The sequence below is a fragment of the Gorilla gorilla genome, chromosome 18 (assembly GCF_029281585.2).
Source record: "Gorilla gorilla gorilla isolate KB3781 chromosome 18, NHGRI_mGorGor1-v2.1_pri, whole genome shotgun sequence".
NCBI lineage: Eukaryota > Metazoa > Chordata > Mammalia > Primates > Hominidae > Gorilla > Gorilla gorilla.
Genome location: NC_073242.2, coordinates 119,280,779 through 119,305,349, shown reverse-complemented (window position 1 = coordinate 119,305,349; position 24,571 = coordinate 119,280,779). Strand labels below are relative to the sequence as shown.

Below are 24,571 nucleotides of genomic sequence, written 5' to 3'. Positions count from 1 at the left end.
GGAGTTCAAGATCTGCACGGGCAACACAGTGAGACCCTGCCTCAGCAAATGTAAAAATAAAAAAATTAGCTGGCAATGGGAGCTCGTGCCTATGGTCCCAGCACTTTGGGAGGCCAAAAGAGGAGGATCAGTTGAGGCCAGGAGCTTTAAGACCAGCCTGGGCAACATAGTGAGACTCTCTCTACAAAAAAATAAACGTTAGCTGGGTGTGATGGTGCACACTTTTGCTCCCAGCTACTCTGGAGGCTGAGGTGGGAGGATGGCTTGAGGCCAGGAGGTCAGGGCTGCATTCAGCCTGATCACACCACTGCACTCCAGCTTGGGCAACAGAGTGAGACCCTGTCTCTAAAAAAGTAAAAAGAAGAAACCCAGTGCCCATTGCCTGTCACTCCGTTTCCCCCTCCCCTGGCCCCTAGTAACCCCTTGTTTAGGTCCTGGTTCTATGGGATTTGCCTACAGTGGATATTTCATGAAAACAGGCTCAGACAGCATTTGTCCTTTTGTCATCGGCTTTCCTCACTCAGCATGGCGTCTCTGAGGTCCAACCACGTGGCAGTACGGCCTTCCTGTTTATGGGCAAATGATACTCTGTGGCATGGATGGACCACAACGTGCTCATCTGTTGATGGGCTGATGGGCTGTTGCCCGTGATGCTGCCAGGCACGCCGGTGTACACGTCTGTGTGCCCGTGCCCCTGGTTCTGTGGCTGCATGCCAGGGCCGGAAGTGCTGGTGATGGTTTCCATCAGGAGGAGCCGCTGGTTTTCCATAGCAGCTCCACCATCTAAGGTTCCCACCAACACGAGGTTCCGGTTTCTCCACATCCTCAACAACCTGTTACTATGTCTTTTTTGTTCTGGCCATCCTGCTGAACGGGTGGCTTGCTGTGGGCTCTTCTCAGTTCCCTGTTGACCGACGTTGAGCGTCTTTTCATGTGCTTGGCCATTTGTGTATCTTCTCTGGGGAAATGTCTATTCAAATCCTTTCTCCGTAGTTTAGTTGGGCTTTTGAGGTAGGATCTCAGGCTGAAGTGCAGTGGCATGACCTTCACTCACTGCAGCCTCTGCCTCCCAGGTTCAAGCCATTCTCCCACCTCAGCCTCCCGAGTAGCTGGGACTACAGGTGCGCACCACCAGGCCTGGCTAGTTTTTTGTATTTTTGGCCAGGTTGGTCTCAAACTCCTGACCTCAAAGTGCTGGGATGACAGGTGTGAGCCGCCGCACCCAGCAGTTGGGTTGTTTTTTATTAGAGTTTTTTCTGTTTTTCTGCAGATAGATACATTGGCTAGAAATGACTGAATTGGAAGAATTCTCTGTATTCTCTGGTTGCTAGAACCTTATCAATTAAAATTTGCAGAAAATTTCTCCAATTCTATGGACTGTCTCTTAAATTTTCTTGGTGTCTTTGGAAGCACAAAGTATTTATTTTGGTAATATCTGGTTTACTTTGTTTCCTTCGCCAAATCCAGGTTCATGAAGATTTGCCCGTTTTCTTCTAAAAGTTCTATAGGTTTAGCTCTGAAGTTTCGCTCTTTGATCCACTTTGAGGTAAATTTTGGCACATGGTATAAGGCAGGAGTTGCGTTTCATTCTCCTGCCTGGGGCGGTGCCTGCACCGTGTTGAAAAAGGTTGTCCATTCCCACTGAACAGTCACAGCTCCCTTGTGTAAGATCAACGACCCCTGAACATGAGGGTTCCAACCGGACTCTTAGTTCTACTCCACTGGCCTGTGTCTGCCCACCATTACTACCGCTGTGCCATGCTGAGGTCAGGCTGGGGCTTCTCCGGGCTGCTGGGTGAGCTGGAGAATGCGGTTGTGTGACCCGCAGGAAGGGCAGAGCTGAGTGTGTGACCCGTGTCGTTCCCCTCCAGAAATACCCACAGCCCAAAGGGCAGAAGAAGAAGAAGATTGTCAAGTACGGCATGGGTGGCCTCATCATCCTCTTCCTCATCGCCATCATCTGGTTCCCGCTGCTCTTCATGTCGCTGGTGCGCTCCGTGGTCGGGGTTGTCAACCAGCCCATCGACGTCACCGTCACCCTCAAGCTGGGCGGCTATGAGGTGAGCATGTGTGGGTCCGCCTGTCCGTTCCCATCCCCTGGGGGTTCTGGCCAAGGCGGTGCGCCACCCCCAGCTGCTCCTCCACGCCTCATCTTCGTGGCCCTGTGTCCCCATACCTGCCCCAGCCACTGTTCACCATGAGCGCCCAGCAGCCGTCCATCATCCCCTTCACGGCCCAGGCCTATGAGGAGCTGTCCCGGCAGTTTGACCCCCAGCCGGTAAGTGGCCTCCGCCCTGTAACAGCTGGTGGGGGGAGGCGGCTGCAGTCACTGAGGGTGTCACTTGTACCCAGCTGGCCATGCAGTTCATCAGCCAGTACAGCCCTGAGGACATCGTCACGGCGCAGATTGAGGGCAGCTCCGGGGCGCTGTGGCGCATCAGCCCACCCAGCCGTGCCCAGATGAAGCGGGAGCTCTACAACGGCACGGCCGACATCACCCTGCGCTTCACCTGGAACTTCCAGAGGTTCATCCTGGACTTGGGGCAGTGCCTGGGTGGGTGGACCCACCACAGTGGGTCACGCTGTGTTCCCACCCACAGGGACCTGGCGAAGGGAGGCACTGTGGAGTATGCCAACGAGAAGCACATGCTGGCCCTGGCCCCCAACAGCACTGCACGGCAGCAGCTGGCCAGCCTGCTCGAGGGCACCTCGGACCAGTCTGTGTGAGTGAAGGGCCCGGGTGGTGGGCAGGAGGGCTGTGCCAGGTTGGCTGGGCCAGGCCTGACCTGCCAGCACCCCCCTGCAGGGTCATCCCCAATCTCTTCCCCAAGTACATCCGTGCCCCCAACGGGCCCGAAGCCAACCCTGTGAAGCAGCTGCAGCCCAGTGAGTATGGGCGTGGGGGTTGGGGGAGGCTAGAGAGGGGTGACCTGCGGCCTCAACGATCTTCTCGCTCCATCCCAGATGAGGAGGCCGACTACCTCGGCGTGCGTATCCAGCTGCGGAGGGAGCAGGGTGCGGGGGCCACCGGCTTCCTGGAATGGTGGGTCATCGAGCTGCAGGAGTGCCAGACCAACTGCAACCTGCTGCCCATGGTCATTTTCAGTGACAAGGTCAGCCCACCGAGTCTCGGCTTCCTGGCTGGCTACGGGTGAGTGAGTGGCTGGGGGGCACCCCGCAGCTCGGGGGGCTCCGGGCAGCCCCAGGACTCACCAGCTTCCCCCGCAGCATCATGGGGCTGTATGTGTCCATCGTGCTGGTCATCGGCAAGTTCGTGCGCGGATTCTTCAGCGAGATCTCGCACTCCATTATGTTCGAGGAGCTGCCGTGCGTGGACCGCATCCTCAAGCTCTGCCAGGACATCTTCCTGGTGCGGGAGACTCGGGAGCTGGAGCTGGAGGAGGAGTTGTACGCCAAGCTCATCTTCCTCTACCGCTCACCGGAGACCATGATCAAGTGGACTCGTGAGAAGGAGTAGGAGCTGCTGCTGGCGCCCGAGAGGGAAGGAGCCGGCCTGCTGGGCAGTGTGGCCACAAGGGGCGGCACTCCTCAGGCCGGGGGAGCCACTGCCCCGTCCAAGGCCGCCAGCTGTGATGCATCCTCCCGGCCTGCCTGAGCCCTGATGCTGCTGTCAGAGAAGGACACCGCGTCCCCACAGCCTGCGTGGCGCTGCCGTCCCCCACGTGTACTGTAGAGTTTTTTAATTAAAAAATGTTTTATTTATACAAATGGACAATCAGAGGCCAGTCCCCCGTCCTTGCCTTCCGGCTCCAGTGTGGTGGACCAGGTGGCCACTGCCTGCTGTCCCGGCAAGCACGTCCTCACGCTCAGCTCTGGCCCGCCTCGTCGTCACTGTCCTCAATCAGACAGTCCCGGATCTCCTGCAAGCCCCAGGCCCTAGAGAGAAAGCTGCAGTGGGCACCAGCCCCGAGGCCCCTTACCCACGCGCCACGGCAGTGTGGGCCCCAGTACCTCTGTGTGCGGAGCTGGGCCTCGGCCAGGATGTACGGTGGCAGGGGGTCCAGTGAGGGCTGCAACAGAGGCCGGTGTCGAGGGGCCAAGAAACCCGCCAGCACCCCCTCAAGCCACCCACGAGGGGATGGCCTCCCCGCGGCCCCAAGCCCGGCCCAGGACAGGTGGGCACGTACTCACCAAGTCCTTCATGTTCACGCGGCAGCTGTAGCACAGCTGCTCCTCAATGCAGGCTTGGGGGTCCTCCCTGCAGGAGCAGAGCTGGCTGTGTGGCCACCTTGGCACCTCAATGCCGTGCAGTAAGGACAGGTCCCCCTCCCCCCCCATGCAGCTGGCCATGGGTGGCAGGGACAGGGACTCACCTCCTGCAGGCCTCCTGGCCGCAGCGCTGGGCCCAGCCCACCCCTGGAGAACAGCAGGGCCCCGGGGGTGTCCGGGTCTCCGTCAGGGGGATGGGCGACTGCATCTGGGAGAGACGCGAGGAGGTCTGAGCCCCAAAAGCCGTGGCACTGTCTGCAAGCAGAGAGGGGCTGAGGGAGCCTGGGGCTGCTAAGCCCCCACGCCCGCCCACTCCCTGGCTCCCTCCCCCCGTCACCCCAAGAGCATGAACCCCAGACCAGCGGCGTCGACGTCCAGGGCACACATGCAGAGGAGGCAGCGGGGGCTGGAGTCACCGGCAGCAGGGCCGTCCCGGGGGCCCTTCACCAGCTTCTCACTTGTCCTGTGGCCGGATTGTGGGAGGAGCAGGTGAATCACACAGGCTGTGGCTCCACCCTAAGCCCTGGCCTGAGCACGAGTGGTGAGCTCAGCACCCGCACACACCCACACAGCACACACCCGCACACACCCCATGCACCCCCCGCACACACCTGTACACAGTGCTGACAGTGGAGGGGAACTGGGCCTGCAGTCTGAGGATGAAGGCCTCCATCAGCCGGTGGATGCTGGCCTTTTCAGGGGCCTAGGGACAATCAGACTGGGGGCTACGGGAAAGCCCAGAGGCCAGCCCCAGGCTGGGGCAGAGTCCCCAGGGCAGGTGCCGTGGGTTCCACACTGCTGGCCCACATGGGTCTGGCTTTGCTGCGACCGCTCAAGGCAGCCAGAGAAGCGGCTTCAGCAGTGCACCCACTGTGGGGTCCTCCTGTCACCCCCACACCCTTAGGGCACAGGGTGGGCTCAGAGGATGCAACACTGCTGGGGGCCACAGCAGGAGTCACTGAAGGCGTGCTGATGACCTGAGCCTGTGAGAGGCTGCCCAGCCCACATGGCCCACCCCGGTGTCAATGGTGAGAGGCTGCTCAGCCCACACGGCCCACCTTGGTGTCGACGGCTGGTGTGAAGACAGAAGGAACGGAGAACAGGCGGTTGTAGAAAGCGACCTCCTTCAGGGTGTGGTCCCGCATGGGCCGCACCACCACCACGTCCCCGTGCCGCTCATCCGAGAAGCCCTGGGGGAGGCGGGTGCTGTGTGGTCCAGGTCAAGGCCCAAATGTGCTTGCCCCTCCTCCCCTGCCAGGTAGGGGAGGTCACAGACCCCACCACCATCCGAGAGGCCGCAGGCAGGACTGATACGTGAGAGGCTACTCTCCAGTGAAGGTGGCCGAAGGGGTGAAGGTGGGGATGGGCCTCCTGAACACCCAGGCCCCTGCCTACCGTATCCCAGGCCAGGAAGGCCCCTCGACCCAGCGCCAGGTTGGTCATGAGCTTGATGGCCAAGCGTGTGCAGCTGTCCCCAGTCATGACCTTGGAGTAGCCGTGGGCTCGGGCCATGTGCAGGATCAGGTGGGTCCTAAAGCACAGAGCATCTCAGGGGCCTGGGGGGCACAGGACCCAGGGAATGGGGGCTCTCGGGTCTGAGGGGAGTCAGGGCCCGGGGAAGGGGGGCTCTCAGGGCCTCACCGCAGGGTCTGCAGAAGCTCCTCCTTGGCCGTCAGTGTCCTCACTGAGCAGAACAGTTGGGAAAGAGCCTCAGTCTGGGCAGCGGCAGGTGGTCTTGCCAGGTTCTGGGGGTCCAGCGGGGGCTGGGGTGGCTGTTCCTCCCCTTGAGTCGGGCCAGGACCACCCCCGGCCCCCAGCACATGCTGCTGCTGGAGGAAGCTGTCCACGGCCGCCTTGTAGGCCCCCTCGGATCCCACCGGCTCCTGGGCAGAGCACCAAAGCACCGACGGTGGCAGGCTGAACACCTTCCGGGATGAGGGAGACGCCAGTGAGGCTGGGACACGGGCAGGTGCCCCCCACAGACAGCCCCACCTTGTGGGATGCGGGAGACGGCAGTGAGGCTGGGACACGGGCAGGTGCCTCCCACCCCCCGCCGACAGCCCCGCCTTCTGGGATGAAGGAGAGGCCAGTGAGGCTGGGACACGGGCAAGTGCCCCCCAGGGGTCACCTCTGGGACCCCTTTCCAGGGACAGCCCTCCCACCTCCTCTAAGGCCACCACATGCCATGGGAACCCAGTTGCTTGCAGAATGGGCTTCACTTCGGCCAGGGTCTTTGATCTCTCCTCTAGGCTCTGGCCACAGGCTGCTCCCTCTGAAAAACCCAGGCAGAAAGAGTCAGGGCTTAGAGAGGAGCCAGGCAGGGCAGGCTGTGGGGCCACCTCCACCTGGGGAAACCCTTCGAGGCCTCGCTCCGCAGGGCGGTGCTTCCTGGCGGAGCTGTGGGGTGTCGGCCATTTTCCTTTGGGCAGGGGTTTCTCTCTTGTGGCTGACCTCAGCGCTACAGTCAACACCCCAGGAGTTCGTTCTGCAGGAGCAAGGGTCGGGGAGTCGGCCCCTGGGCCCCCCTCACCATCAGCACTTAACTCGCCCTTCTTTGTCCCCAGACCCCGTGATGGGGGCTGGGCAGCCGCCACTCCTGCTCCCACCCCCGACTTTCTAAGGATGTTCTTAGATTCCAGGAACAGTGATGCCACCTAACGATGGATACATCTGCTGCCTCCTTCAGGGAGATATCCCCATCAGGGCCTCGGTGCAGGGGCAGCACCAGCAGCTCAACACACCCTACCAGAGGGAGGGTCCGCACCAGAGGGAGGACCCGCACCAGAGGGAGGGCCCACACCAGAGGGAGGATCCACACCAGAGGGAGGATCCGCAGGGCTTACCCCAAGCGGCCAGGGATTAGGAGGAACAATGGCCCCACATACCGTCAACAAAGATGACCCCTGCCACAAAGCGCAGTCTTTTGGCAGAATCTTGGCTCAGGCCCTAGAGGGAGAAGCAGCAGGGACTCAGCCCCCAGCCATAAGTCACAGGACACTTTTCCAGCTCAGAACATTCTTCACCTGGATTTAATGCCGTCTTGGAAGGTGAAGTGGTCTTCCCCTGCCATTGCGTTTATTGGACAAAGCCATTCAGGCTCAGGTGCCGGGCAGGCCCAGTAGGCGAGGCCGCACGCCCGACTTATTTTAAAGGGTAGCCTGGGGGTCTTCATCCCCCTGGTAAAACATGCCCCTCACCAGCTGGTCCTGGATGTCCCAACAACGCCCCAGGAGAGGGGGCTGGGTTACGGGGCCACTGTGCCACCATCCCACACGCTTCTGACCACTACGGAAGCACTTGCTCTCACAAGCAGAAACCAACAGCCTGCGAGAGGCAGGGGCGCCGCTGGGCACAGGAAAGGCAGCACCAGCGTTACACAGAGGGCTGGGCCAGTTCCCTCACAACACCCTCCCGGCAGGTTCAGGGGACCTCAGAAAACAGGAAACTAATTTCAGCAGTGCCGCGCCGTGCGCCCATCCTGAGACGAACACCCCACCCCTCAACCCGGCAAAGCCGACCCCTCTCCTCTCAACCACCCAGCCCACAGAAACAGCCCCCTCCGGTCTGCACCTCTCACTGGGAGTGCGGAGAAACCAAGCACATCCCGCTCCTGTGCCCTCCTGAGAAGCCCGACCCGCCTCAGACTTCCTGAGCTGACCCCTGACACGCCGCGGGCACAGCCCCACCACCCCCAGCCGAGCCCTGTGTGCAGCCTGAGACCGCCTCCACCTCAAACGCTGCTCCCTTTGCTTCTCCTAGCAAACCCCCTCCCCTTTCCCAATCTTCCCTCGAGTCACACACAGCTGAGCCAAGATGCAGCTTTCCACTATGTTTCTACGCAGGTTGAGCAAACGGACAGAAGTCAAGTGGGCCGCACACACGCACTGTGGACCCAGCTCCTGATTGGTGCACCTGCTGTAAACACATCTGAGAACCCTCCAGGTGTTCAGGCCGCGGGATGGACTGCTCTCTAGCCCCAACCAAGAGCCCCTCAGCAGGCTGAGAAGGGAGGTCCCCAGCCCGAAGCTCAGCCCAGCAGCCCAGGCCCAGGGGGTAGTGAACACGCACCTCAAGAACCTGCCAGACCATGGAGCTGGACGAAGGCCCCCCAGACCACGCCAAGAGCACCTGGGGGAGAAAAAACATCACTCAGGGCACCGCACCTCCAACACAGGCAGACACCCCACCTCGTGGACATCCAGGACATCGAGTCTGCCCTCAAAGGCCAAGGAGGAGCTGGCGGGCTGCAGCAGGCCAGGCTGCCTGTGGGAGGGACAAGCGGGGACCTCGACGGGCCAGGCTGCTCAGTCAGACCCCCAGGGCCCAGACGCTACCTTCTCGCCTGGAAAGATGAGCCGGTTCTTGCCCAGCATGGCTCTGAACTTGTGGACGTAGAAGGCCTTGAAACAGTCCCTGCAACACAGACCTGAGATGAGGGAACCGCTTGCTACCCGCACGGTGGGCAGCGTCCTGAGGGGCTGCCAGGTGACGACGTCCTTTACCAATTTCCATCTTTAAAAGCAGCATCTTCACATCCAGGCTCTGTCCAGAGACTGGTGAAAGGGGCGGGGTTGGCCCCTCTGGCAGTGGCTTCCTCAGGGTGAACACGAGGCTCACCGGCCCCTCCCACGACCAGGTACAAACTGCACAGCCACGGAGGCTGCATCCAGCAAACGAGGGCACAGCCCCGGCACCCCTCCCCACAGGCGCTCAGAAGGGCCCAGCTAGTGGAGTGGACAGACTTAGACATGTACAGGGCAAGGCCAACCCAGACCCCATAAAAAAAGACCCACCACATACAGACACCACCTCTTTGAGGTGAATGTGGAAATGGAGCGGGCCACAGTGAGGGCCCACCGTGTAGAGACACCACCTCTTTGGGGTGAAGTGCAGAAATGGGGTGGGCCACAGCGAGGGCTCAGTATCCTGGGGCCCCAGAGCTGGCATCTTTAGTGTGCTGGGCTCAACTGGGTCAGGAATGGCTAAGAGGCTCACTCACAGAGTGGCCTGGGCTCCTCCCCTAACCCCACAGAATCAGAACTTCCAGGCCTGGGAACTGCATTTTTAAAAGACAGGGTCTCGATGTGTCACCCAGGTTGGAGTGCAGTGGCACAGTTACAGCTCACTGCAGCCTCAAACTCCTGGATTCATGTGATCCTTCTGCCTCGGCCACCCAGGTAGATAGGACTACAGTTCACAGGTTTATGCCACCATGCCTGGCTAACCGCTGTATTTTTTGTAGAGACAAGATCTCGCTTTGTTGCCCAGACTGGTCTCAAACTCCTGGCCTTAAGTGACCCTCCTGCCAGGGCCTCCCAGAGTGCTGAGATTCCAGGTGTGAGCCACTGTGCCCAGCTGTAATCTTTGTTCATAATAAACTTTCCAGCCATCTGACTCTGGCTCACTAGGTCAGAGGTTCTTGGCCCTGGCTGTATGTTAGAATTGCACAAACCAATTAAGTCAAATTGTCTAGGGGTGAGGCCTAGGAGTCTGCATTTTAAAGCTCTCCTGCAATCCTGGCAGGCAGGGTGAAGAGCGGCACCCGGTACAGAGCAGACGATGCCACTGCAAGAGTCACCCTGCACCTGGGGCTCCAAGTCTCTCCCTTCCTGTCAGACACACTTGATGTGCACAGCAGTCCCTCCCTACGCTGAATGGATACCACGTACAAGAGGCCGAATGACCCCCCTGTGGTTCCTTTACAGGCAGTAAAGCAAGTCTGTGTTTAACAGCAAGATGCCAGGTGAGGGACTGCAGGTAACTGGCAAGGGTCAAGGCTGGGACATGGGAAGTGACCCCCAGGACCCAGCTTTGGGCGTGGGGAGTCTCATACAAGGAGACACAGGTGCTGGGCTTCACCTCCGCACTGTGGACCAGGAGAGCCTGTGCGCCCTACACCACCAGCTGGGATTCAAGCGTGGCAGGTCCACGTGTACATGCTGCGTCTGGGCTCCTGAAACCACGCTGTCCCCTGTGGGTCAGGGAAGGCCAAGGTTTCTCCCACGTGCTGATCTGAATGATCCCAGGGGATCCCAGCTCGATGTAGATTCCTAAGGCCTTCCCCTGGAGAGCCGACTCCCCACTGTTCCTTGGGACCAGCAAGCACAGGAGAAGCCCTTCTGGCCACAGGGGCCTCGCATACAGCCACAGCAGCCTCTCCTCAGTGAATTCTGCCGGCAACCTGGTGTGCTTGGCAATTTCAGATTCTCCTGGGTGGTTAAAGTAGTACCTACCTTGGCCAGGTGTGGTGGCTCATGCCTGTAATCCCAGCACTTTGGGAGGCCGAGGCAGGTGGATCACTTGAGGTCAGGAGTTCGAAACCAGCCTGGCCAACATGGTGAAACCCTGTCTCTACTAAAAATACAAAAACAATTGGCCGGGCATGATGGCAGGCACCTGTAATCCCAGCTACTCAGGAGGCTGAGGCAGGAGAATCACTTGAACCCAGGAGGTAAAGGTTGCAGTGAGCTGGGATCATGCACTCCAGCTGTTGCACTCCAGCCTGGGCGACAGAGCGAGACTCCATCTCAAAAAAACAAACAACAACAACAAAAAAACCACGCACCGCCACTGGGAATTAAGAGGGCTAAAAGAAGAGAGACCTGGTCCTCCCTTCAGGGAGCTATGAGTCTAGTGGAAACAACTGAACAATACAATGGCTACAAGCCAAGAAAGACATGACAAGCGCCTGGGGGAAAGCTGGAGGTCTTCCAAGCCTCTATCCTGCCACAGATGAAACAAGCATCTCACACGAGATTAAAAACTTTCACCCAGACCATGTGCCAAGTTCCCAAGATGCTCTGATCCGCCCCTAGATGTATTCCAGCTGCCCCCAAACGCCCGGTCCTCCTACAACTTATCCCAGTCTAGACACCACGGCCCCACTTCCAACTGTCCCCATAAGTTCCATCAGAAACCTCATCAGCGGATCTGTGGCTAGCTCATGGGAAACTTTCCCAAGCAGGAAACCAATGCTTTCGCCTCCACTTCAACACCAGGGGCACGAGGGACCACATCAGAAGCAGGAATAAAGTAAGCACATGTTTTTAAAAAGAATTAATAAAGCATCACAAGTTGGGGCTATCCTGTCTGCTCAGCGAGGCCATGTTTGCCAGGGTCTCAGCCACCTCCAGGCCTCACCTGCAGAAGGCATCTCCGGCTCGTATCACCACAACGGGCTGCGCTTCCTTGCACTTCACACACTTCTGCTCACGGCTTTGGAGATGGGAGGGGGGAGAAGAAACACAGATCACATCTTCCCCACCCCTAGTGGGCTTTGGGGAGACAGCTCCTGTTTCTCACCCTGAGTTGGGTCAGAGGAAGGCACCTCAGTACACACAAAAACCCAGGCTTGTTTTGTCCAAACTTCAAGAAAAACAAAGGCTCTGGGGGAATGTTTAGCCTAGAAAAGCCGGCTCAGGGGGCACATAAAGGCCGCTTTTCAGTCTCCCAAGGCTGACACGGGGAGGAGACAGCTTCACGGAACCAGTCCTCTCCGAATAAGGACAGCACTGTCAGCGGCAGAGCCGTCCCCAGTGGCTGCTAGGATGAGAGGTGCGAGCCAGTGGAGTAAGTCCCCTTCTAGGTGCTCGTCACCGCTTGACAGGCATTCCCCGAGTGCTAGGGAGCGAGGTCCCGCTCTCCACGCGGGGCTTCCCGGAGCAAGCGCGGCCGGGACCCTTCGGGGCAGGAGTGCGGCGGGAAGGCGAGGGGCGGCCTGGCGGGTCCGGCTGCCAGCTCTTACCTGGGCCGCGGCGCCGGGGGCGGCTCCCCAGGCGCCGGCTCCCCGTAGTCCTCGCCCATCTGACACATGGGCACGCCGGGTCCCGTCGCAGACTGTGGTGGCGACAGCGCGAGGGCGCGCCCCGATGACGTCGGAGGGGCGCCGTGACCGCCGCGAAGCCCGGCTGGGGGCGGCGCCCTACGATGACGTCAGCGCGGCGCAGTGGCGGCTGTGACTAGCTGGCCGGGCCGGGCCAGGACAGCGGGCGGCGGGCGGCGGGCGGCGGGCGGCGCGGGCCTGGCCCCGGGATGGCTATGTTCCGCAGCCTGGTGGCATCGGCTCAGCAGCGGCAGCCGCCGGCCGGGCCGGCGGGCGGCGATAGCGGCCTGGAGGCGCAGTACACCTGCCCCATCTGCCTGGAGGTCTATCACCGGCCCGTGGCCATCGGCAGCTGCGGCCACACGTGAGCGCGCCCGCCCAGGGGCCGCGGGGAGGGGGCCGGGCCCCGCCGCGGGAGGGGTCGCGAGGCCGGCGGCCGCCCCGGTGCAGCCCTGGACTGGGCGCGCGGGGACTCGGGGCGCCGGGGCCTCGGGGCGCGTGGGGTCCGGGTTTCCCTGTGCCGCGCCGCCTCTGCCCTCTGGGCGCGTTCATCCTCCGCCCAGCCTCCTTCACGCCAGCCGCAGGCGCCGGGTCCGACTGCTTCTTCGGTTCACGGGGCGACCTGCGGCCCTGCCCAAGCTCGGGGTCCCCGGCGGCTGCGGCGGGCACTCGGGTACTCAGAGGGCAGCAGGTGCCACCGCTCCGCCAGTGGTGGTGGATTTGGGTTTGTGCGGCTGGAATGGGCAGTTGTAAATAAATAACTTGTAGTTTTTGCTATCAACTCTTGTTCGGACCCGCTGTCTGCCTGTTTTGACTACAGAGGAAAGGAGTTCCCTGAAGTTTTGAGGGGCTTGTTTGGAGTCTGATGTTCTTATGTTTTCTTTGAAGGAGAACTTGGGTCATACCGATCACTGAGTAGCCAGGCAGGCTGGTCCACAGAGGAGCAGACACTGACCACCTTGCTGGGGTTTCCAGCTGCACCAGGGCTCACAGCCGGCTCCTCCAGGGTGTTTCAGGAACAGAAACTCGAGGACGTGGCTCTCCTGGCGGGGAGCTGTGCTCAAGTATTCTGGAGCTGCCAGCCCCGTTGGGAGGAAGCCGAGATCAGTGTCTGCTCTCTCCTAAGTGCTGAATAATACAGCTCTTGAGCAAAATCAGCAGTGGCAGGGGAGAGAGAGCAGGAGGGCTTCCCCGCAGACATCCAAGCTGCTGAGGTGGTGGAGTGGAGGGGGGTGCACCCAGGCTGGTAGGAGGCTCTAGAACATTTTGCAAGCAAAGGCAGCTGACTTCAGGGGCTCCTGGTACAGAGGGAGCTGGGGACTGCTAGGTGGATGTGTGCTGGTCACCCACAGAGGTGGCAGGGCCAGTGTCAGGATGCAGAGCTGCCTTCATTACCTGTGTCAGGCAGCACAGGCGCCTGCCCACGCTGGGACACCTCTACCTACTTCTCTTGTGAGGCTGCTACAGGCTCTGCCCCTGCTCCTCCATCTCACTTAGCCGTGACATTTTGGGGGGGCAGCCTCTGAACGGGAATTTTTTTTTTTGAGACAGAGTCTTGCTCTTGTCACCCAGCCTGGAGTGCAGTGGCGCCATCTCGGCTCACCGCAACCTCCATCTCCTGGGTTCAAGCGATCCTCCTGCCTCAGCCTCCGGAGTAGCTGGGATTACAGGCACCCGCCACCACGCCCTGCTAATTGCTGTATTTTTAGTAGACAAGGGGTTTCACCATGTGGGCCAGGCTGGTCTCTAACTCCTGACCTCCGGTGACCTGCCCGTCTCAGCCTCCCAAAGTGCTGGGATGACAGGCGTGAGCCACCGCGCCTGGCAGGACTTCCTTCTTGTGAGCAGGTAGCGGGTGTTTGAAGGTGTGTTCCGCACCTTCTCATCTGTTACTGAGTGCTGTGAGGCTTGACTTAGGCCTTGTTTTAGAAAAGCCTCCCGTAGGCTTTGGGTGCCAACACCTTCACCGTGCGGTCAGCCACAGCATCTCCACTTTCCTAACCTGCACAAATTGGTCTTTGCCCTTGTTTTTCAAATACGTCTTTTCCTAAAATGTAGTTTCCATAACACAGAATGCAGAACCACATGGAACTGTGGAGCATCTTTCCTGTAAACTCCCCTCCGCCATGCTTTTCTTGGTAGAATGACGACCATCCTAGTCTCACTGCGGGTCCTGCAAGAGCTTTTCACACAGCCTTCGCCTTTCAAAGACTTTTCTCCCCGACTTTTCCTGCTGGCTTTTGTTTTCTGGCTGTTCTCTCTCTGCTTCTAACTTTGTTTCTTGTTGGTGTTGCTAAGGCATGCATGCAAATGACCACAGGAAGTTTAAAGGCTCTTCAGGTTCCCTTCGGAAGTTTGTTGCTGGTCTGGTTCTGTCCCCTCCGCAAGCTCCCCAACCAGAGCAGCTTCCTCCTCTAGGGTAGATCTCTCATGGCAAGAGTATCCCAGTGTAGGGGCATGCACCCTGCTCTAGCCCTCGGGCAGGAGGCCCCATGGGGGCCCAGCAGGAGCTGTTCTCAGCCAGGGGACAGTCTGAGCAGTGAGCCACCTCTGTAACCAGAAGCCTGTGGGCCAGGACACGCGTGATCACGAACCTGCCTGGAAGGGCTGTGTGAGCAGCCTCCACCCGTGCAGGACAGCTGTGGGGCTTGCTGAGGGTGCTGGCCTGCCAGCCAGGCAGATCCCTGAAGCACGGGCCGTCCCAGCTTCTCAGCTTGTGCAGCGGCCAGTGTGGGAGACACATTGGCAGTCCCGGGTGCCTGCTGGGAGGGCCAGTGCGCGATCGCCCCTCCCTTTGTAAGGCTGTCGACGCCCCCACACCCATCGCCCTCAGCCACTTCCTTCAGCTGAGAAGCTGCTCAGCACCAGCCCCTGGGTGGGCGCAGACAGGAACTTCCTGTGGGGGAAGCGGGCACTACTCCCGGCTGCTGGCTCTCTGAACACCAGGCTGGCAGTCACTGGAAACTAGGCCGATAGAGCACCCACCCTGTGGGTGCCTCGTTCTGCCTCCTGCTCCTCAGGCCCAGCTGCCCTGCCGGTCGGGCTGGGTTCCCTCTTGTGTCTTCCCTGAGTCCTTCCGGGGAGGACGAGGCTGTCTTCCTCCCAGCCAACCTTCTGGGCACCTTTCCTCTCTTCCCAAGCTCTGCCTGGGACCCTTTTCCTTCCCCTCAGCCCGTGGCCGTGCTGTGCAGCCGAGCCCCCGCCTGGTCTCTGGCAGCTCAGGGTTCACTCAGGAGGTGCACCATCCAGTCGTTTCCAGTGTGTTTGCAATTATGCAACAATCGATACAATTCTAGAAGATTCTTCCCACTCCAGAAAGAAACCCAGGACTCTCCCCCTCGCCTGGCACCCACTCGTCTGCTTTCTGGTCACTGGGTTTCTCTCTGCTGGACGTTGAGTGTGAGTGGACTCCCACGACACGGGTGGGCCGTGCTTGCTGTCTACCCTGCACTGTTTTCCAGGCCTTCCGGTGCGTGGTGGGGCTGCACGCCTCTTCCCGGCCGAACGCCCTTTCCATGGGTGTGCACGCCACACTGTCTCTTCATCCGTTTACCGACGGGCACCTGAGCCGTTTCCGCTTCTCCTGCCATGAGTGCCTGAGTATGGGGGTCCCCTGAGGCCTCCCCAGGTGGACCATCTTGCCAGCACCTTCCTCCCGTGATCGGGTGAAGTAGGCGGCCCCCCCGGCTCAAATCCAGGGGTTGGTGCCAGGGATGACCCTGGAAATACCTGCTGGGGCGCCTGGTGAGACCTCGGGTGAGGTGGGTAAAGTGAGCGACCTCTTTACTCTGCAGGAAAACGCTTGTTCGCTTTCTGACGGGTCTCAAGCTGAGTCCCACTTTCTCTCACACGAAATTTCATGTGGGAGCCACCAGCCAGGTGGTGGCTCTGTGGGAATCCAGTGGTGGCAAAGAGGGCCTGGGGGACAGCAGGAGGGACTTAAGATGCCTGCTTGGCCACCTTTGCCTGAGGCCCTCAGCCTTCCTCCTTGCAGAAAGGGCCTTTTCTTGAGGGATGTGGAAATCTCTTGACAGCAAAGAGGACTCTGGCCCTGAATTCAGCTGAGTCGTTTGTGAACCCAGGGCCTGCCCACAGCCCCTCTGTCCAGTGGGGCTCCTGTACCAGCCCTGTGGCCCTGCCAGGGAGAAGGGAAGCTACACCCCGGGGTGCTGTAGCCTTCCTGTGACTGGGGGGCTCTGCCTCAGTTCCAGCTCCTTGCCGCAGCTCAGCTGTCCCCACAGTGCTCCTCACAAGGCCAGATGTGGCTGCCCCAGTATTAAGCTCCTTCTCTGTGTTTGCACTGGGGGCTCTCACGCCTGACGCTCCCACTGGCCGGTGGTGCACCCCTCCAAGGGGTGTGTGCGTCTGCAGAGCGGGAGGTGGTTGTAGATAGCAGCAGGAAGGTGTGTGAGCCCAAGGAAGCCCCTGCTGCTGGAGCCCAGAGTGCGCACGGGGCTGTGGGACGCTCAGTCTGTCCTCACGATGTGGTGTCCCCAGGGGCAGTGCCAAGAGCCAGGGCCCATGGGTGCCCAGGACCCGAGCCTCTGCCCAGATGGAGCAGGACCCCCTCCCTCCTGCCTGTGAAGCTGTCCCAAGCCTGGTGACTGCCACCCAGCCTCAGGATGTGCTGCCACTTGGCTGGCTTTGGCCCTTCCCTGTCCAGTGCGTCTGGAGCCCCTGGGACCTGGCCGTTTCCTTTCCCACGATTGTTTGAGGTTTTATCCCCCAGAGTGTGGAGCTGGGAGAGTTTCCAGAGTCCCCGGGCTGTCCCTGTGCCCCACAGCCCACCCAGGTGTTGTCGCCACGTGAACGTGAACCTGGTAGGCCGAGCTGGGGGCTCCTGCCTATGGGAGCTCCACTGGCCCACACGTGGGGACAGCCATAGCGATGGCTCTGCCGCTAGCCAGAAACCACAGGGGCCCTACTGTCAGGAGGGACCGGGGCCACCCTTTAGCCAGATGGGGCCCATCCAGATGGTGGGCCCCGGACATAGGAGTGACCATCTCCAGAGACGGCGACAGCGGTAGGGGGAGCTGCCCCTGTGGACCCCACAAATGCTGGGTCCTAAGAAGGGCCCTGAGCAAGGCCTGTGGTTCGGGAGACCCGAGCGGCGGGCTGGCACTCAGGCCCCTGTGCCCTGCAGGTTCTGCGGGGAGTGCCTCCAGCCCTGCCTGCAGGTGCCATCCCCGCTGTGCCCACTCTGCCGCCTGCCCTTCGACCCCAAGAAGGTGGACAAGGCCACCCACGTGGAGAAGCAGCTCTCGTCCTACAAAGCGCCCTGTCGAGGCTGCAACAAAAAGGTACCCGCCTGCTTGGGCCGCCCTGGAGCCGGGGTCACTTGATGGGCAGCCTCAGCCCATGGGTTCTGCAGAGGGCGGGGGCCGGGGCCATCTCTCTTTCCTGTTGAGTAATCGAGGTCTCTGCTCCTGCACCAGGAAGCCAGCCCCGGCACCTCCCTCCCCTCCGGTCTTCATCTCTCACTTCCTGTGGTGACGGCTGACGGGGGGGCCAGCCCGGTGGGGGTAGCACTGTCAGAGCCGCCTAGCCCGGGTCAGGGGAACCCACGTGGGTTGTGGCCAGTGTAGGGACCAGGGGGCTGAGCTGAAACCTTCCCAGTGCAGCCTTCTCCTGCCAGCCGATACCGGGGACAGCGCTGGGGGCTCCAAGGTCACAAGGGCCACGGGCACAGTCAAGGACATCTAAGGGCCGAGCACCCTCCAGCTGCCAGGAGTGCCAGAGCCGGGCTCATGGGCACTGTCACACCCACATCAGAGCAGCCTAAGGGCCTGCAGCTTGTCATGGGCCTCATTGGCCCCCATGTCCATCCTGTCCTGGTGCCTGGCCCGTGCCCCATGGCCCTCCCTGGCACATCCGCTTCAGGGTGGAGAGGCCCCAGCCAGCGCCCCGTTCTTTCAGTGCCTTCCAGAGGACTGAGCAGCTAGAGTTGATTTTGCATTTGCATTTCCCGACGTTGCCACATCTCAGGTTAATAAGTTCTATGAAGCGCTCACACTAGTACGTGGCCCCTCGGTGGTTTGTCCTCGAGGTCGAAGGTCCAGATGTCCAGGAGCTGCCCTGGACTCCAGAGTGGTGCGGCTGAGCAGGCTGTGGCCTCGGGTGCTTGGGCACCTCCCGTCTCTCCCCTGCTCAGAGTTCTCTCCTGGGCAGCCAGAAAGGATCAGAATGGGTCACATGCAGAGCAGCCTCCCCCATCCCACAGCGGCTCAGTTCTCTAATCTGGGTCTTCAGATGCGGCTGTGTCTCCCGGCACCTTGCTGGAATGTGGTGCATCCCTCGGAGTCCAGCAGCCCTTAGGCAGAGCTGGGTGCCAAGCTTGAGTCCAGGAGGGCCTCAGACACCTGCGATCTTGCAGCCTATTGCCCTGGACAGTGGGTGTGCTGTGGGTGGAGGATGGCGCCCTGCCTCCACGGAAGCATCCCCAGCTTGCCCCTCAGTCACACGGAGCGTCTGTCCCCAGCCTGGGGCATTTCTGAGTGGCCTCCACTTGGCCTCTTCCTTTTTCTGGAGCAAGTATTTGAACTCCTGCAGGCGCCAGAGATGTCCTTACCTGTTTCCCGCTACCCTTCTCCAGCCAGGTTTCTGCCCTCGGCCAGATTGTCCTGCAGTGACTTGCTTTTGGCCATGGAGTAGTGGCTGCTCAGTGCCTGAGATTGTTTTAGCAGCAGAAGGGACCGGGTCCCCCTGCTGCTGGCAACACAGACGCTTGCTTACAGTTCTCTGGTCCTGGACACCTGAGGTCTCAGCCTCCCCAGGACGGCCCTTCCAGATTCTCAGGACTGCCTTGCCTTCCCTGCCCTGTCTCCTAGGTGACCCGACCGCCTTGCCCTCCCTGCCCTGTCTCCTAGGTGACCCCTGCCCTCCCTGCCCTGTCTCCTAGGTGACCCTGGCAAAGATGAGAGTGCACATTTCGTCCTGCCTGAAGGTCCAGGAGCAGATGGCCAACTGCCCCAAGTTCGTCCCCGTGGTGCCCACATCCCAGCCTATCCCCAGGTAGGCACCCTGCCGGGCAAGGGAGAGGAACCGTCCTCGGCGGTTTCCTCGTTCTGGGAGCAAGCGCAGTGCCCCATCCCAGAGAGGCTGGGGGAGTCACCCGGGGCCGGGTCCACTCTGGGGATGTGGACCTTCCTTGCCACCCTACAGGAAGGCTCCTGTGCTGCCCTCCCTGGCATACCCACCAGGCCCCCTGGGGTAGGGACAGCTCAGGTGTGGGGAGCAGGAGGAGGGCGCAGGCCAGGCCCACACATCACCTCCCAGCAGGTGGATGGGCCGAGAGACGGCTACTGCCAGGGCAGCGCCAGCAGAGTCTCTGCCGTTTGGCTGGCCTAGTTGTGTGGGGTGGACGAGGTTCCTGGGTGTGTCCTCAGGAGGCCATGGCGTGCAGAGGCACGGGGGGCACCCAGCCACTGCCACACTCTTGCAGCCTACAGAGGGCAGGCCTGGGGCCACGCCTGTGTTTGAGAGAAGCGGGGAGGCAGAGCCCCTAGACACCTAGCCATGCCACTCACTCTACCCCCGCCCCGCCAGCAACATCCCCAACAGGTCCACCTTCGCCTGCCCGTACTGTGGTGCCCGCAACCTGGACCAGCAGGAGCTGGTGAAGCACTGTGTGGAAAGCCACCGCAGCGACCCCAACCGCGTGGTGAGCAGTGCCTGCCCCAAGCGACGCCTGCGCCAGGGGAGGCCTGTGGGGGACAGTACAAGGCCCAGGAGTCTGCTCCCGGCGAGTCCGGGGGTGCCCAGGCCACAAAGGCCTCCTGGGACCCAGGGTGGGAACTTGGCTGCCCGAGCAGCACCTGGCGGAAACCGGGGAGTGTCCATGAGTCCTTCAGGGTGACGTGCACTGAATAACTCGCTTGTCACCGGGGCACGCGCCTCCAGGTCTGGGGTGCCTTCCCAGGCTGAGACAGCACTGACGGGGCTCAGTGGAGGGCCCCCAGTCCTACTGCGGCTACCCCGCCTCTCCGCAGTCCAGCTCGGCTTGACCCCAGTGCCTGTTCCAGGTGTGCCCCATCTGCTCGGCAATGCCCTGGGGGGACCCCAGCTACAAGAGCGCCAACTTCCTGCAGCACCTGCTTCACCGACACAAGTTCTCCTACGACACCTTTGTGGTAGGCATCCCGCCAGCACCGTCCTCCCCCACCCCCTCCTCATCCATCTTCCTCCTGCTCGGGCCCCTCGCCAGCCTCAGGGTCCGCAGGGTTCAGAGGAAGCCAGAAACAGAAGCCTCGTTTCGGGTGGCCACATCCCCCCAGGTTCTGTGGGGGCTGCCTGCAGGTGGGGAGTGATGGCAGCTGAGTTTGGCCACTAGAGGGTGCCCAGGCCTCTCGGGGACATGGACCACACAGGGCAGGTCCCTGCCTGCCCACCCCACAGAACCCCTCGAGGGTGAGCCAGGCTTCCTTCTGGAAGCTTTCTGGAGAGAGCGGGAAGGACTTTCATCAACATCGAACACTCCAGCCCTGTCTCCTTTTCCCACCCGCCGCGGGTCAGGCACACACCTGGCCCCCGGGCCTGCAGACCCTCGCACAAACTCCTCACTCCTGGTGCGGCCCCTCCCTGCCCCGCCCTGTTCATTCCTGGCCCTGGCTAACAGTCCTGGCGACGGCTGTCACTCCCTCTGCCAGTCGTCCGGGACCCATGCTCCGCCTGCCTCAGGATGGAGATTGTTAGGGGTCAGGGAGCCCTGGCTGGCCTGCTCACCTCAGAAACCCCGGGCTTAGAGTCCGAGCTGAACCAGCAGCCGTCCATTCCCAGTGCCCCCGTACCCAGCGGGTGATGGACACACCTTCACCTTCTCACCCCCCAGAGGACCGTGCAGGCCCCGAGCCTGTGGGGACAGTGGAGCTGGGTCCTTCCTGTGTCCTGCTGGAGGGAGGCAGGAAGGGTGGACACGCCTGTGTGGGTGGTGGGCAGAGGGGACCTCTCCTTCCTGTCTCCCTCGAGGCCGGTGCATCTCTCCTTCCTGTCTCCAGGACTACAGTATTGACGAGGAGGCCGCCTTCCAGGCCGCTCTGGCCCTGTCTCTCTCTGAGAACTGAAGGGAAGCGCAACCACCCGCCTGCGTCTGGGGTCAGGGATGTCCCCGCTCCTTTGTCGCACCTGGCACCTGCTCGGGAGCGCACCTCACCGGACCAGGAGGAGCCTGCACCTGCGCAGGAGGGGAGCCGGGGCCGAGCCTCTGGGCCTGAATATGGGCCAGCCGCCGAGGCCGCCAGAGCAGGGCCGCCTGGTCCCACCGGCGTCGCTGGGTTCTTCGGTGCTTCTGGCCGAGCAGGCGGCCTACTTGGGCAGGGCTGGACGCTGGGACCTGGAGCCGCCGCCGTCTCTTCAAAGCCATGATACCCCCTCGTGGGAAGAAGGGACCGACGCGTGAGTCGCGCTCCGCAGTCGAGCCGGGAGGAACCCAGGCTGCCGCCCTGCCCAGCCCGACCCTGCCCCGGCCCCGCTTCCACCTTGCGCATTTGGTACTGGCTTTTGTGATACTTAGGAACCCTGGCATCTTTTCTATATTATCCAGTGTGATAATCTTTTCACGTTTTATAGAGCAAAGACAGAGCAGTTACTCTTCACATTGCAATATCTGTGTTTGACTAGGAATAATAGTATTTTTATGGAACATTTACAAAATTATATTTTTTAAGAAAACAATCAAAACAAGCATTGGGGGATTGGGGCAAGGAGGGAAGGAGCAGTGGGGCAGCTGCCAGAGCTCAGGCGAGCTGTGGGGTCTGCTGTGGGGTCTGCCCTGGGCCACCCACTGTGTGTCTGGGTTCTTGAGGTTTGTACGTTTCTCTTTGATGACTAGGAAGAAATCCCAGCACCCCAGACACAGGCTGTGGCTGCTCCCAGCAGAGGCGGGGCCGGCAGAGAAGGGGCCTCCTCCACCCAGAGTCCTGGCCTTGGCCTGCTGTCACCTTCAAAGCTGACTGTGCCCCGCTGCGGGAGGGGACGGCACCCCAGTGGTGGCAGAGCTTGGGGGCCTGGGCAGGGGCCCGCTTGGCGGGCCGGGCAACACGTCAACATTCTTTTCTGTTCTTGGCATTAATTATTGCTGTCTTTTTTTTAAAAAAAATGTTTAAATAAAATGTCTCAGAGCATCTCTAGCAGCCTCGACTGGCTTTTGTGCTCCACGGTGTGGAGTCGCCAGCTGCTGTCTGTGTTGGAGGTCGGCTGTGTCCTCCCCAGGCAGCTCACGCTGGGGGTACAGCCTGGGCCTGAGCCTCACTCAGCCATGGAGGGTCCCACAGAGCCACCTACGCATTGGCACTGGGCCCTCCTGCCTCTGAGAGGACCACACTGTTCCCACACCCACAGGGCTGCTGGGGTTCGGACTCCTAGGCTGCTTGCTTTTTCTTAGAGGTGGGGTCTCACTCTGCTGCCCAGGCTGGAGTGCAGTGGTGCAATCATAGCTCACCACAGCCTCGATCTCCTGGGCTCAAGTGGTCCACTCGCCTTGACCTCCCGTGTCACTGGGACTACAGGTGTGCGCCACCTCAGCACCTCCTGGATTGGTTTCTGAGCATACTGAGTGTTACACCAACTGCCTGTAGCTCTCTGAGGGGCCACCACCAGGGCCATGGGATGTCCTGTTCTCCAGTGTCCAAGGGCCTCAGGCCAACAAGAATCACCTGCTCGCCAGCCAACCCCAGGGCAGCTGGTCATCATAGCTCAGTCACTGCCTCCTGCCTCCTCCCTCCCGCTCTCAGTTAAGGAGTGCTTCCAGCCTCTGTTCTGGATTCCTTACTCGCAGGGGAGGTGGCTGTCCTGACCCTGAAGGCCACAGCTTGGGCCGGACACACAGGAGCCTCCGCCAGTTGTCACTTGAAGGGAGACACTCACCCCCAAGGGAGCAGGGCTGATTTCCAGTTGCCCTTGCCAAGGGCCACTGGAGTCCCCACCTCCCCTTCCCACTACTCTTTGACCCCTGATGACATGGTCCTGTGTCTGGGAGGCCCTCACCAGGCAGCACCAAACTCCAGGAAACATCAGAGACACCTGCCAGCCTGCCCTTCCCTGTGGCCTTCCAGAAGGAGGCTCAAGACACAGTGTCCCCGGGAGCCATGTGAGCCTCTGACTGGTGCCCAGTGAGGCCGACAGTCCCGGCTGTGGGTTCACCACCTGGCCACTGGCCAAGCCTGTCTCACCCCTTGGGCAGCCTACCCGCCACCCACCTCCCAGCAGGAGCAGCGACGGGGGCAGCTCTCCACGTCCAAGCCGCCTCCACATCTGACCTGAGGGTGACACGGAGCCGTCACAAGGGCATGACCCTGGGTGCCCAGGAAGGCTGAAGACAGCTCTGGGCCCTGTCTGGGCAGGCCGTGGCCTCAACAGCAGCCCTCGGGGAGGTGATGCCTAAGTCTCTACACCTCACCTGGGGAGGGCAAAGCACCTTCCAGTCACTGAGCGGCGCCTCACTGCCCCGGGGAAGGGAGGGGAGCTGGCACGTTGTGGGAGGCATGGACTGGCTGGGGCTGGGAACTTCCTCCCCTTGCTCTGCTCTGCCCCAGGCCCCCAGTTCCGTGGCAGGTGCCTCAGGGGACGAATCCCGACTTAGGCTGGTCTGAGGCCCCCTGCTCTGTGTCACCCTTAGCTCTGAGGCCCCCTCTTGGCGCCGCACTGTGACCGCTGCGCTGGGGACTCAGTAAGGCCAGGGCAGGCACTGGGCCCACGGCGGGAAGGAGAAAGACTCCCCGGAGGCCCACTGACGCTCATGCTAGGGATAGGAATGGTTTTAACATACTGTGGCCTCTGAAAGGGGCAGAAGCCAGTCCCTGTGTGCTTGTCCCGCTGGCCTCAGGCGACGCAACTGCCCTCCCTCCCTGGCTGAACCGCAGCCACAAGCCTCCTACAAGCCAGCAGTGCCCAGAGTGAGGGGACAGAGAGCGGAGCCCGGACAAGGAGCCGTCCCCATCACATTTGGCCTGCCCCGCTCTCAAACCCTGGGCCACCTCCGAACTCTCAGCCCTGCCCAGGACCCGCTCCCAAGCCCCGCGCCACCACCTAACGCCGAGCACCCGCTCCCAAGTCCCGCGCCACCTCCTAACGCCGAGCACCTGCTCCCAAGCCCCGCGCCACCTGCGAATGCCGAGGAAGCAAAACCCTGTCCCCTCCTGGTTGAACCCAGGCCTCCCGCTGCTGCCGCGCCCAGGAGGGCTGTCAGAGGAAGCCCAGGACCCCCTCCTCAGGACTCTCTGTGTCCCTGCACATAATTCTGGAGGGAGCAGGCCTGTTCCCACCAGGTCCCCTCATGGAGGCCACAGGAGAGCTGAGAGCCACAGGCCAGCGTCTGGGTGAAGGTGCGGCCTCAGCTTTCCTCACGGGCCCGGTCGCCTCTCGGGTGACCCGCTGTCTGGGAGAGTCTGCCCAGGGGAGGACTCCAGAATGAACCCCAGCAAAGTGGGGAACTCAGGTCCGTCAGAGCTCAGCAGATCCTGCCATGGTGGGAGGAGACCTCAGGCACGGAGCAAGACCCCTGCTCCATTTTTCTTGTTAACAAAG

General features: G+C 61.2%; 3 protein-coding genes across 8 annotated transcripts in view; 2 read left to right on the top strand and 1 right to left on the bottom strand.

The window, feature by feature from the left end:
- PIEZO1 (piezo type mechanosensitive ion channel component 1 (Er blood group)) overlaps positions 1–3,736 on the top strand; it is a 68,466-nt gene extending 64,730 nt beyond the window's left edge. For 3 of the 4 annotated variants that reach the window (XM_055364506.2, XM_063700390.1, XM_063700389.1), the window contains 7 exons: positions 1,872–2,060; positions 2,186–2,278; positions 2,353–2,525; positions 2,601–2,723; positions 2,807–2,886; positions 2,965–3,151; positions 3,229–3,736. In XM_055364506.2, the coding sequence (XP_055220481.2) occupies positions 1,872–2,060; positions 2,186–2,278; positions 2,353–2,525; positions 2,601–2,723; positions 2,807–2,886; positions 2,965–3,151; positions 3,229–3,478 (1,095 nt within the window). In that variant the 3' untranslated portion in view covers positions 3,479–3,736. Of the gene's footprint in view, positions 1–1,467; positions 2,061–2,185; positions 2,279–2,352; positions 2,526–2,600; positions 2,724–2,806; positions 2,887–2,964; positions 3,152–3,228 lie in introns of those variants that run through there. The other variant, XM_063700391.1, reaches the window with a different exon arrangement.
- Positions 3,697–12,111, bottom strand: CTU2 (cytosolic thiouridylase subunit 2). 3 transcript variants are annotated; one of them, XM_004058133.5, is made up of 15 exons: positions 11,975–12,111; positions 11,371–11,445; positions 8,565–8,643; positions 8,299–8,358; positions 7,116–7,176; positions 6,393–6,502; positions 5,872–6,155; positions 5,626–5,761; positions 5,289–5,420; positions 4,842–4,933; positions 4,590–4,693; positions 4,335–4,485; positions 4,153–4,219; positions 3,973–4,031; positions 3,697–3,897 (listed from the first exon to the last, which is right to left on the bottom strand). In XM_004058133.5, the coding sequence occupies exons 1-15, from the start codon at positions 12,040–12,042 to the stop codon at positions 3,828–3,830; spliced, it is 1,548 nt and encodes a 515-aa protein (XP_004058181.3). In that variant the 5' UTR covers positions 12,043–12,111; the 3' UTR covers positions 3,697–3,827. The 3 variants fall into 3 exon arrangements, 2 of the variants coding, with proteins under 2 accessions (XP_004058181.3, XP_055220485.2); XR_010131643.1 differs by having other exon boundaries at positions 3,817–3,897; positions 4,335–4,438; XM_055364510.2 differs by lacking the exon at positions 11,371–11,445.
- Positions 12,112–12,128: 17 nt separating this feature from the next.
- RNF166 (ring finger protein 166) lies at positions 12,129–21,642 on the top strand. The gene is made up of 6 exons (XM_004058129.5): positions 12,129–12,416; positions 17,196–17,352; positions 18,951–19,063; positions 19,598–19,712; positions 20,074–20,181; positions 21,046–21,642. Exons 1-6 carry the CDS (start codon positions 12,262–12,264, stop codon positions 21,109–21,111), a joined length of 714 nt encoding a protein of 237 aa, XP_004058177.1. The 5' UTR covers positions 12,129–12,261; the 3' UTR covers positions 21,112–21,642.
- Positions 21,643–24,571: the final 2,929 nt, after the last annotated feature.

What these genes read in the sequence shown, in the direction of transcription:
- CTU2 (XM_004058133.5), bottom strand. Translation starts at nt 12,042, where the DNA reads ATGTGTCAGATGGGCGAGGACTACGGGGAGCCGGCGCCTGGGGAGCCG. An exon ending in GCCGGAGATGCCTTCTGCAG is followed by an intron (nt 8,644 to 11,370) that starts GTGAGGCCTGGA and finishes TCTGTGTTGCAG; the next exon opens with GGACTGTTTCAAGGCCTTCT. An exon ending in GAGCTTCTGCAGACCCTGCG is followed by an intron (nt 5,762 to 5,871) that starts GTGAGGCCCTGA and finishes TCTGTGCTTTAG; the next exon opens with GACCCACCTGATCCTGCACA.
- RNF166 (XM_004058129.5), top strand. Translation starts at nt 12,262, where the DNA reads ATGGCTATGTTCCGCAGCCTGGTGGCATCGGCTCAGCAGCGGCAGCCG. An exon ending in ACATCCCAGCCTATCCCCAG is followed by an intron (nt 19,064 to 19,597) that starts GTAGGCACCCTG and finishes CCGCCCCGCCAG; the next exon opens with CAACATCCCCAACAGGTCCA. An exon ending in GCAGCGACCCCAACCGCGTG is followed by an intron (nt 19,713 to 20,073) that starts GTGAGCAGTGCC and finishes TGCCTGTTCCAG; the next exon opens with GTGTGCCCCATCTGCTCGGC.